This window comes from Phymastichus coffea, unplaced genomic scaffold, assembly GCF_024137745.1.
Source record: "Phymastichus coffea isolate CEN01 unplaced genomic scaffold, Cenicafe_Pcof_1.1 PCOF00072, whole genome shotgun sequence".
NCBI classification, from domain to species: domain Eukaryota; kingdom Metazoa; phylum Arthropoda; class Insecta; order Hymenoptera; family Eulophidae; genus Phymastichus; species Phymastichus coffea.
The window spans coordinates 191276-201979 of NW_026706883.1; the positions used below are offsets into that span (position 1 = coordinate 191276).

The 10704-nt window shown below is 39.8% G+C and overlaps 3 protein-coding genes across 4 annotated transcripts; 1 reads left to right on the forward strand and 2 right to left on the reverse strand.

Moving 5' to 3' along the window:
- The first annotated feature begins 213 nt into the window (after positions 1–213).
- On the forward strand, positions 214–3611 carry LOC131668046 (transferrin). The gene is made up of 9 exons (XM_058941869.1): positions 214–435; positions 679–982; positions 1042–1412; positions 1606–1856; positions 1936–2171; positions 2237–2516; positions 2699–2757; positions 3064–3314; positions 3525–3611. Exons 1-9 carry the CDS (start codon positions 214–216, stop codon positions 3609–3611), a joined length of 2061 nt encoding a protein of 686 aa, XP_058797852.1.
- LOC131668047 (uncharacterized) lies at positions 3336–6403 on the reverse strand. Of its 2 annotated transcripts, XM_058941871.1 has the most exons (9): positions 5950–6403; positions 5526–5710; positions 5309–5455; positions 5009–5230; positions 4775–4936; positions 4495–4707; positions 4237–4415; positions 4033–4151; positions 3336–3698 (listed from the first exon to the last, which is right to left on the reverse strand). In XM_058941871.1, exons 1-9 carry the CDS (start codon positions 6125–6127, stop codon positions 3682–3684), a joined length of 1422 nt encoding a protein of 473 aa, XP_058797854.1. In that variant the 5' UTR covers positions 6128–6403; the 3' UTR covers positions 3336–3681. The 2 variants fall into 2 exon arrangements, with proteins under 2 accessions (XP_058797854.1, XP_058797853.1); XM_058941870.1 differs by having other exon boundaries at positions 3336–4151.
- A 199-nt stretch (positions 6404–6602) lies between these two features.
- LOC131667967 (probable glutamate receptor) lies at positions 6603–9866 on the reverse strand. The gene is made up of 11 exons (XM_058941754.1): positions 9677–9866; positions 9499–9596; positions 9329–9412; positions 8952–9260; positions 8776–8882; positions 8026–8196; positions 7708–7940; positions 7430–7644; positions 7090–7346; positions 6927–6999; positions 6603–6819 (listed from the first exon to the last, which is right to left on the reverse strand). Exons 1-11 carry the CDS (start codon positions 9864–9866, stop codon positions 6634–6636), a joined length of 1923 nt encoding a protein of 640 aa, XP_058797737.1. The 3' UTR covers positions 6603–6633.
- Between the last annotated feature and the right edge of the window lie 838 nt (positions 9867–10704).

Below are 10704 nucleotides of genomic sequence, written 5' to 3' on the forward strand. Positions count from 1 at the left end.
ATTAAGCCGCAGAAAATTTTATCGTTAAAAGTTTCCATGGCGCACTAAAGTTTCCTCAATTCCATGAAAATTCGGTAACTCTCGCTCGCGTCTATGGCGCTTGTGCGAGTGTGAGCGCGTAAGACCGGTTTCTTTCGCTGTGCACAACGGGCGAAAACTTTCTTTCCCGACTTGCGCAACGTGTGCATAACGAAAACTACGCTTCTAGTCACGATGTGTGTGCCCGAGATTTATTGGGACGACTGCATACAAATGAAGGTGGACTCGTCGAAGAAGGGCATACCGATATCCTGTATCTCGGGTCGCGACCGATACGAGTGCATCGACAAAGTCGGTCGCAAAGAGGCCGACGTTGTGGCCGTCGACCCCGAGGACATGTACCTTGCAGCCAAGCACGAGCTCGCCTCCAGGGCTCAGTACAATATCGTTGAGCAGGTATTCCACAATTGTTAATTAGCTTGAAGCGCGCGGAAGTGGTGGAGGAGGCGGAAGAGCATTGATCGATTGTCTAGGCGCAATTGTAGACTTGTGCTAGCCTAGATATATATACGATAAGGCGGCAGTGTCAACTCGCATTGCAACCGCTGTGTTTCGTGTGGACAAGGACAACAATAGCAATTATTTGAATAAGGTGTAATACGACTTGATACAATTAACATGTGTCATTTGTCGATTTAGATAAGGACTAAAGAAGAGGCAGATTCACAGTATCGTTACGAAGCAGTCGCAGTGATCCACAAGAACTTAAAAGTCGACGAGCCGCAACAGTTGAAGGGCTTGAGGTCTTGTCACACCGGAATAGGTCGTAACGTTGGCTACAAGATCCCTTTGACAAAGCTGTCCGCAATGGGGCTGCTGACGGATCTCAATAGTCCAGAATACTCATCTCGAGAAAATGAGTTGCGCGCGCTCAGCTTCTTTTTCAAGAAGGCCTGCATCGTCGGCACTTGGTCGCCTGATCCCAAGATCAATCAGAGACTCAGTAAGTCGAACGCTTATTCTGGCGGAAAGACACTGCTGAACCATGATTTTGACGTCCAGAGGAGACCTACAGCAATCTGTGTGCTCTGTGCGAGAAACCGGAGGTTTGCGACTACCCGGACAACTTCAGCGGCTACGAGGGCGCGCTGCGCTGTCTCGCTCAGAACGTCGGCGACGTCGCTTGGACCAAAGTCATCTACGTGCGTCGCTTCTTCGGGCTGAGCACGCACGAGAGCAACGACGCCGCTACCCCGGCGACCACGACCACGGCCAACCCATTGAAGGTCAAGGCGAGCGACTACCGCTATTTCTGCCCCGATGGCACTAAAGTTCCAATTGACGAGAAGACCCAGCCGTGCACTTGGGCGGCGAGACCCTGGCAGGGCTATATGAGCAATGGCGGCGTTGCTGACATCGACGCCGTACAGAGGGTGAGAGTTGTCAAACTGGTTTTACTTTGCCTGAAAAATACTCCAACAGTTTGTAAGCTGATTTATTAGGAACCATTTGATTTGCATACAGATGGCCGTTCGCCACTACGGCCTGTTTTCATTTTAATGGCCAGTGATTTTTCGTTGTCATCGTATTCTTGAAATTAAAATACTCGTTGCTGTGTTTGCTCAGGAGCTCACGCAGCTGGGTAAATTGGGAGAGGAGAAGAAAGCAGGCTGGTGGAAGAATTTGTTGCTGTTGAGCGAGGAAACGCTCTCGGTCGCCACCTCCCCGATCGATCCGGATCAGCACCTGAAAGTCGCCAAGTATTTGGACGTGATCGAGAGGAATTTCGGAGCGCCGGAAAGAAATGCGCGTTGGTGCGTTTACAACAAGAAGGCAGTAGAAAAGTGTCGGGCATTCTCTAAGGCTGCATTTTCGAGGTATTGCACGAGAAATGTGGTCATCGTAAGATATAACGATTCCGATTCATTTATACTCGCGTTGTTTTTTTAATTTTAGAGACGCGAGGCCGAGGTTCGACTGTATCTTAGAAAAAGACGAAGACGCGTGTCTAAAAGCTTTGCAAGACGACGGCGCGGATCTGCTGATCATGAGTGGCGAGAAGGTCGAGGAAGCCATGAAAAATTACAATGTCAAACCTATTGTCGCCGAGTCGTACGGTCTCGGTGAGACTGAATACAGCGAAAGACCTGCTGTCGCGATCACCAAACGTGGCAGCTACATCAAGTCCCTACGTGCGTTTCAATGTCTACCAATCGTGTCAATCAAATAAAAATACCACTATCAATGATTAATGTAGGCCACTTGAAGGGCAAGAATTCGTGCCATAGCGGGTATAAGGAAGACTTCGCAGGCTGGATAGCTCCAGTGCACGCGATGCGCAACGTCCGTTTGATCAGCGCTCCGGAGGACATGGCCGAGTTCTTCGTCAAGTCGTGTGTGCCTGGGGCTGAGCGCGACTCCTCGCTGTGCAGTCTTTGCATCGGCAACCTCGCCTCTAAAGACGAAAATCTTGCTGAGATGACTAGGTGCAGTTCTACTGAAGCTGAAGATTACAAGGGCGGACGTGGCGCTTTAAAGTACGAATGACCGATTATTTCGAAACGTTTTTAATCTCGTTTCATCGCAATATTCCGATGTTTTATCAATGCCAAAGCAATGACTTTCCATGGCCTAACTTTAATATTTTTCATATACGCGCGTTTATTTGTTTTTCTTGCACACTACACATCTGTGAATAATGGCTTTGAGTAAATTTCAGATGCTTACTGGACGGCAAAGGTCACGTAGCTTTCATCCCTCTGACAGCTTTCAGACAAGGTGGGTATACAATGCGAATAAATCAGTGATCCGCTTATCAAAACTTCAATTGAATGTCGTCGAGTCGAACCTTTCAACTTGCTTCTTAAATAAGATATCGATTTGCAATGAAGAAAGAAAATAGATTATGAGAAACAACGATTGCTTTTTATTCAAAATAAGTACTTGATTGAAATTATCGGTGCACAAACGCATAAACGATTGTTCGGATTGTCGAAATTAATTTTCAACGTTTACAGACCAGAGCACTTTATTAGAAATATGTGAAGGGAGCAGAGCTAGTTTTAATAAATTAATCTCATCTAGAAAACACAACAAAAATCACGGACTTCAATCTGGTTTGTCCGAACGGTGGCATCGCGCGCATTGACGACTGGCAGCGATGCAACTTTGGTCTCGAGCCGCCTCGAGTGATCGTCAGTTTTGCCGGCAAGTCGCCCAATGCCCTGGAGGAGCTGACCCACGGAGTTCTGGCGGCGAGCAGCCTCTTCTCGGAGCATCCCGATCTCCTGCGATTATTCGGCAGCTGGGCTGGGCAGTCTAATGTATTGTTCAAGGTACGCGCATGAGCGATAAGCTGATTTCGCTAGCCCGTTGAATCGATCGTAACTCTTGATCCGCACCGAAATATCGCGCAATGGTGTATTCATCCTCACCAGGAATGCGCACTTTGTTCGTTGATCAAAACCTTTTCACCAGCCTTATTACAATACTGCTCTAAATCCTCTGGTCTCGCAACGCTCAGCGCAACATATCGTTTGTTTCAGGACGAGACGCTTACATTGAAATCCATCGACAACTCGTGGAATCGCTGGAAACAATGGGCGGCATTGCAACGAGAATATGAATACTGATTTCTATACTTTCAGTTTTTTTCTTTTACTGCGTGCGCCTGCTTTTACGCTCTTGCATTTTCATCGAATCTCATTGCACAATCAAGTCTGATAAATAAAATGACATTTCATATTTAATCAAGCAAATGTGTTGTTAATGTAAAAATAGCTCTATTTTTTAATTAATCTCTTTCATTGAGTAAGTAAATCATGAAGAAAATATCGCATTAAACGAAAGCTAAGCGTAATATCATCTTTTGAAGAGGAAATTACATTATTTATGTACAAAATTAAAAAAAAAATATTATACGAATCACCGCGTCTAAAACTGAAATCGCATCAATGGATTAAAATACAATTGGACGATTATGACTACTGGGCTCGACGATTTTCGCCACAAAGAGTGAAGAAATTTTAGAGGTGAGGAAGACCGAAATCGCACCGTATCTCTTCGTGCAGTACTTCTTGTAAACGGAGTAGTAATCTCTTCCTTTATCCCTTGATAGCACAGCCATCTGTAGTAATCGATTTCTTATGTAGATCACCTCATTGTTTGGCAAACTAGAATAACAATTTTCATCAAAGTCAATAATTATTATTTCGGCGTTAATTTTTTAATAGAATTGAAATAAAAAGAGACACTCACACGTATTTTTCAAGTACTGGATTCGATTGGCGTATTCTAGCGAGCCAATGGTTCCATCGAGCATTTTTGATATTATCGCTGCTCGTCATGATGACAACAAGCGCTATTTCAGTACAGACTTCCGCCAAATGAAGTGCCAACACATCGCACAAATCGTTGTCCAACATTGACAAATCCATCTGGAAATATAAAAATTCAGGCTGTAAAAAAGCAATTAAGAAATGCTCGTACAAGTTAACCGATATAGTTTCAATTTACCAAGTAACTACCGCAATAATATAACTGTTCGATCGACGACGACTGTAATTCGCGAACTTCCTCAATCATAATTGCGAACAGAGCTAACATGGAAAATGGATCAGCAAAGTTTACTTCAAACTGAAGCAACATTAAAATTTTCTTCTCGCTCTCAAGTAGTGGCGTTTGATCGCCCTTGAATGTACTAGCTGCAAGCTTCATGATTGTCGCAGCCTAAATTAGAAATACATCGAAATTAGTATCACGAATAGATCAATTCTCGAGTCGCGCATAAACCTACCTCGGGTATGTCGTCGATGATTAAATCCTTTTTCTGAGCAATCCACAGAGCTGCCAAAGCTATGGTTTGCAGCTCATGAAGATGGACGTTTACTTTGTCAATGTAAGAGTCAAAGATTTTTACTGCTTGGTACAGTATAAATGACGGACACCTGTAGTAAGTCTGAGAAAAAAGCAATACCTTTTTTATACAACCCAGATATTTCTTGAAATGTATTAAATTTATTTCACTCACAGTGGAATCGATCAAGTACTTTACGATTAGTCTTCGCTGATCAGCAGTGATTCCTCTTTTCAAGAATGACGATGAAAGCTTCTTTTTTTCGTTCATTTCCATTTGGAATCGAATGTACTCCGTCATGTAGTCTATGTTATAGGCTAACTCTAATGACAAAAGCTCGTAAGCTGCTCTTGGAGTTTTTCGTTGAAGGGATTTGTTATTATGCTTTTCTTTGATCTGTAAACGAAATGTGTTTCATTGGCAAGTTAATTTTTCCATGCCTTTTTAAGGAAAAAATTATTACATAACACTGACATTGCAGACAGCTGGCTTTGTAATCATGGGTAGATTTTTCGGCGACTCTTTGATATCGAACGTTTGGCTCGACAATTTTTTATCATCCTTGGGCTTTTCCACAGGGGGTAAGCTACTGGGTACATGTTTTGTGTTGTGAACCGATTGCTGAAATTCCCATATCAATTCTTGAAAATTGTTTAGCTAAGAAGAAAATGAGAAATTTGTTAGGACTCACGAGCCATTTTTCAATGTCTTTCGTTTTCGAAAAGCCGTGCCTTTCCGTCGACTGCGCAATGCTTTTTGGTTTTCCATCGTCGTACACTGTAAACCGCGTTTTCACGAAGGCTTTTGTCGTGCCAGCATCACACGAGGATTGAACTCGCCTCCTCGGCACATTGTTCAGAACGTTGGTAGCAGAGGCTGGGAAATGTATCGGATGCGAGTTTATTCGACAATCATAATCCATCATAAAAATGTTTTGACAACAACGTTTTATTTTCGAAGTATTTTCAATGTCACGCCTTTTCAGAGCGCCTCGCTCACAAGCCATGCGCAGTTATTCAATGTTCACACGGACTTTGAAATTACGAAATGTCGATCTGTCCGTATAGCGAGCGGAGTTTCAACGAGATACGAAAAATTGCAATTGGTATAATTACCTCGCAGACCTCTGATTCGCGGCCAGCGATCGTCGCTGTTGATTCGCGATTTGGTATTCGGCGAGGTGACTTTGCGAGCAACGACATCAACAGTCGGCATTTTGCTTAGCTGCTCCGCGTTCTCTTTGTCGACACTCGATTGTTCCTTCCGTTGTCTCGACGTTGAATGCATCTTCATTCAGTCGCGCGCTCCCACTAAACGGCAAAAAAACCGACTCGGCTCCCCAACAATCCAGACGCGCTTTTGTCCAGCTGCCACGCTGCGCAGCGCTTATTCGTTGTAACTCGACAATTGACACGGTCACCAGTAATTAACAAAGAACGCACGTGCTGCACGAGACGCCATGTAGACGTGCGGCGACGATCGCGAGCGATAAACCGGCACTGCGCGCACTCTGATTATGACTTCCCGATTCGCTGCTGCTGAGCTCGCCGAGAGTCAAGCGCAAACGGATACAAGACGCACTCGCACACAGGCGCGCTTTGTTTTGATCGCGTGTAAACACGTATGCCTGTGTTCGATCATATGTGTAACCACTGAATGGCTCTATACCGAGGCATCACAATCGCGTATGCGTATGAAAGCTGACGATGAATTGACAGACTTTAGTGCGGATTTTTGGACTATCGCTTTTTATTCAGTATTTCATCATCTTTTTTTTTTCTTTTCGATTACAGATTGTTCTATTTACTAACAAGACGTTGTCTAATGAATTTAATTTTAATCGAGTCTCTTATATGATGCCAAAATTGAGAATGTTGAAATTTTTCTATAAAGAGAAACTGAATGCTGACGAAAGAGCCACCTAGAATAAGTATTATCAGCGGCAAAATATCAACGATTTCTACGCTCGTCCAGTTCTCTTGATTCTGAAATATACAAACATAATTCGAACAAGTTGAATTTTTGTATATTCTAATATAAAGCAAACGAAACTCATTACCATACGAATAAGAAAATATTTAAATGAACCAACCTTGGCAGCTTGCACGACTAACTCGGTTGCAATTACCCTTTGCAAAACGCCACTGTCTCCCATTAGTAAAATACTGGCAAAAAGATTTTGTGCGATGCGTATAATGTTAATTTTTCTTGAATTCCCATTAGTTTTTAAGGTTTACAGAATGTAAAACGTTTACTTGTTATTGATAATTCCACGAAACGGACTTCTCTTTTGCACAGCCATAGCAGCAGTCATTTGCATAATCGTGTCCAGAGATTCGAGTGTGCAAGGTACTTGATGCTCCAGTATTGAAAACATGTTATCCGTTGACATAAAAGCATAGGTATCATTCGTGCATAATTTCGTTAAGCCTTCAAGATAATGGTTTGGTAAATTTTCCTCCTCGTCCATTATTTCGTCGAACATTCTTTTCAGTGTTTTATCACTTGAATCCTAGAAATGTCCAGTTTTTATACGTTGGCAATACAATCAGAGAATAATTCAAATAAATTGATGCATTGCTTGGAAAACTCTACTCGGAAAAAATTGTAATCAGCAGAGTCACGAACTGTTCCTAATTGGTAAGAACCGTCTTCCAGCAGACCGTCCATCGTTGTAAATGGCATAATGAAAACCTTAATAGCCAAAAAGCTAATGAGCGCTGCGGAGTACGCCGCCAATATTACAACACCGGTCAGGTGAACCACAGCGTTTATTATACGTATTGAATCGACGGCGGATGTCTCATGACCTAAAATGACATTATCACTATGGGAAAATCATATAATATACTTCACGGTATACGTGAAAAGACCTTGTCCACAGAGTGCTCCAAATGCATAAAAGAACGTATCGAAGAAATTGTGCGACTCCTCGTCTTCATTGTAAACTTGGAGCAGTGGTGAATTTTTGAGTCCTATTAGTATAAATGAACTTGATAGAATTACAATAATAAGCAGCGAAAACCAAATGCTACTGTAGAATGGATCGGAGTAAGCGGTCCACTTCACTGCCGTGAACAGTGGTCTTTTGATAAATGTTCGACACCTAAAATTGAACCTTGTTCGCTAACTAAGTTCCTTCTAAAATCATAAACGAGCGTGATAAGGTAGTAACGGGAACGATAATTAACTTGGTTGAAAAGACGGGAGTAGTGAATTCTATAGCTTCTAGTCTATCGGAAGTCATCAATAATTCGGCTGCGGCGAGATCGATTTCCTTTCTAACAAGCATCCCTATGATTCCCGACCACGAGCCATTTCGTTGAATTGTACCCCAACCAACACTAGGTGTGTAAATAACGCTGAAAGTGAACAATTAGATAATTAAAACATTCTTACATGTCCGATGTGTCGCGGTCTAATAATTCGAGATTTTCTGCGCTAATCCAACGCCAACTTCATTGTTTCTATTGAACAAAAAAAAAAGGAAAAAAATCATAACCCTCCCCTTCTTGTATAAAACCACAAATTACGAAATTGAAATTAAAATTAAAATGTTCCGAAATTAATTGTAACAAGTGATGTTTCGTAAAATAATAACAAGTCTAAATGTTTCTGCACGACGAAATTTCAGGACGCAAAAGTGTCTTTACTACGAGCGCAAAAGACGGAAGGGAGATGGCACTAAAACTGACATATTTGAAGAGAGAGCAGCTGCTTCTCAAGAACAATATTTTCGTAAGGAAACGGCTTGGCAATTAGCAAAGATCAAAAAGGAATTGCAAAAAAAGAGAGAAACGTTAAAAGAAAAAGCAGGATCTGAAAAAAAGGAAAATGAAAAGACAACGAGAAATTAAATAACACTAAGAAAAAAAATACAAAGTAATTGTTACGTAAACGTGAATATTTAAAAATGTAACAGAAGCGGTGGAGATATTTACGTGCAGTTGAGATTTTCCTCGAGAATTTGAATTATTGTTCCAAAGAAACCTCTGATGCCCGTCATTTTCCCATACATGTCCTGTTCAATAACCGATACTGGCGGATCCTGTAAATTTAAAAATTTATTCTAATTTATTCAGATAAACATTTCAAAGTTGTACTAATAAATACCTACCTCGACTGTCGCGACTCGTATCAATTGCCCGTGAAGATTACCCCTTCGTTGATAAAGTGCTAATTTGGTTATTGATAATCCGTCATTTTCACTCCAGGTACCAAAAGTCTTTGATATCAATTCTCGACCTTTGGATATATGATAAACTTCCGTAAGTGTATACGTATCAGTATCATTCATCTTTTGCACGATTAAGAAAATGCAGTCAAGAGGTACGTAAATGTCGGCAAAAAATGTCTCGATGTTGGTGTCTTCTTGAAAAAATATCAACCAGTTGATATATGCCATAGCTATCCATGGAGCTATTTCCTATAAAGCTTGTTAATGTTTATTCGCATTTGACAATAAAATAATCAATGTAATTTATTATCAGTTACTTTTGAAAACTGTTGCCTCAATGCTTCTGAATCATTTATTAAAATAAACAAAGGCCTTTTCAAATTGAAATATCCATCTCCAATCTGCGGATATAACATAACTTTGATTAAAAATAAGCTAACAAAATTTGGTTAAAGTTTTACGTTGCGGCTTTTGCGTTGCGACTTACTTGTTTTTTGAATGATTTTATAGCGAAAGCAAAAGAACGAACGTGAAGTTTACTCGTGTAAAGTATAATTGACATAAGTTGTTCAGCTTCATGTGGATCTATTGAAAAAAATTAAATAACAGATTAAACTATAAAATCATTTACAACGTTTATCGAAAAATTGCAAGTGATTATTTACTCAGTGCTTGCATGGGATTTTCAACTGTGTACATGTATATCACACAAGTGTTATTAAAAATATTGTGAACTGCTTCGACCACATTAGTATAAATTTTAGAATCCATAATAAGCTCTTGTTTAGATTTTTGTACGAAACCAATTGATAGTATAGTAATAATTATAATGCAATACTTGATATATTTCGCCATAAGTAAAAACAATAATATTTATACGCAATACGAACGATAAATTTGGTTTACAAATTTTTAAGAAAATTTTTAAGTAAATTATATACACGATGATTTTGATAATTGATGTATTAATCTTTTCAAGCTTTCATATACACATTTACTACATAACTAATATCGCTCTTTACATAAGTACTTTCGATCAAAAGAATAGTTTGCGGATTCGATCGGATAATTTGATTTACGTCATCGATTTACTCTATCTATAATGCTAACTTGATACACATACATTGTTAAGACGTCAGTGATCATTTAAAATTTTATATTTACCGTATGATGAGAATCGTATTTCAATCTTATGGCTAATCAAGACGGGTTTTGAATTGATATTTCACTTAGAAAGGAATAGAAATTCTAAAGAAAACCAGTATCTACAAAAGAGAAGTACAAAAAATTTTTTTAATTGTTGATACATTTTTTTGATATTGTAGTATTTATTAATATTTTCTATAAAAAGTTCTATTAAAATAATCTGCGGTCTATTTAATCAGTAAAAAGTTGAGTATATTCAAGTTGGCAATATTTAAAAATAAAAAGCAGAAAAAAATTCTATTGATTCAAGTAAAATTCAGTCTGCAAATGTTTACTCATTACATTATTAATGAGCTATTGATTAAAAGCCACTATAGATAAAATTGTTGACACGCCAATTTGAAAATGAATAGTACGAAACATTTTTTTAATTTTGCACTTTTATTCAGAATGACTGTCAATTTATTTTTGGTGCTTAATAGTTATAATGAATAAGAATGTACGCAAAATAGTTGCTGTTTTGTCGTAAAAAGTACGTCATTCAAAA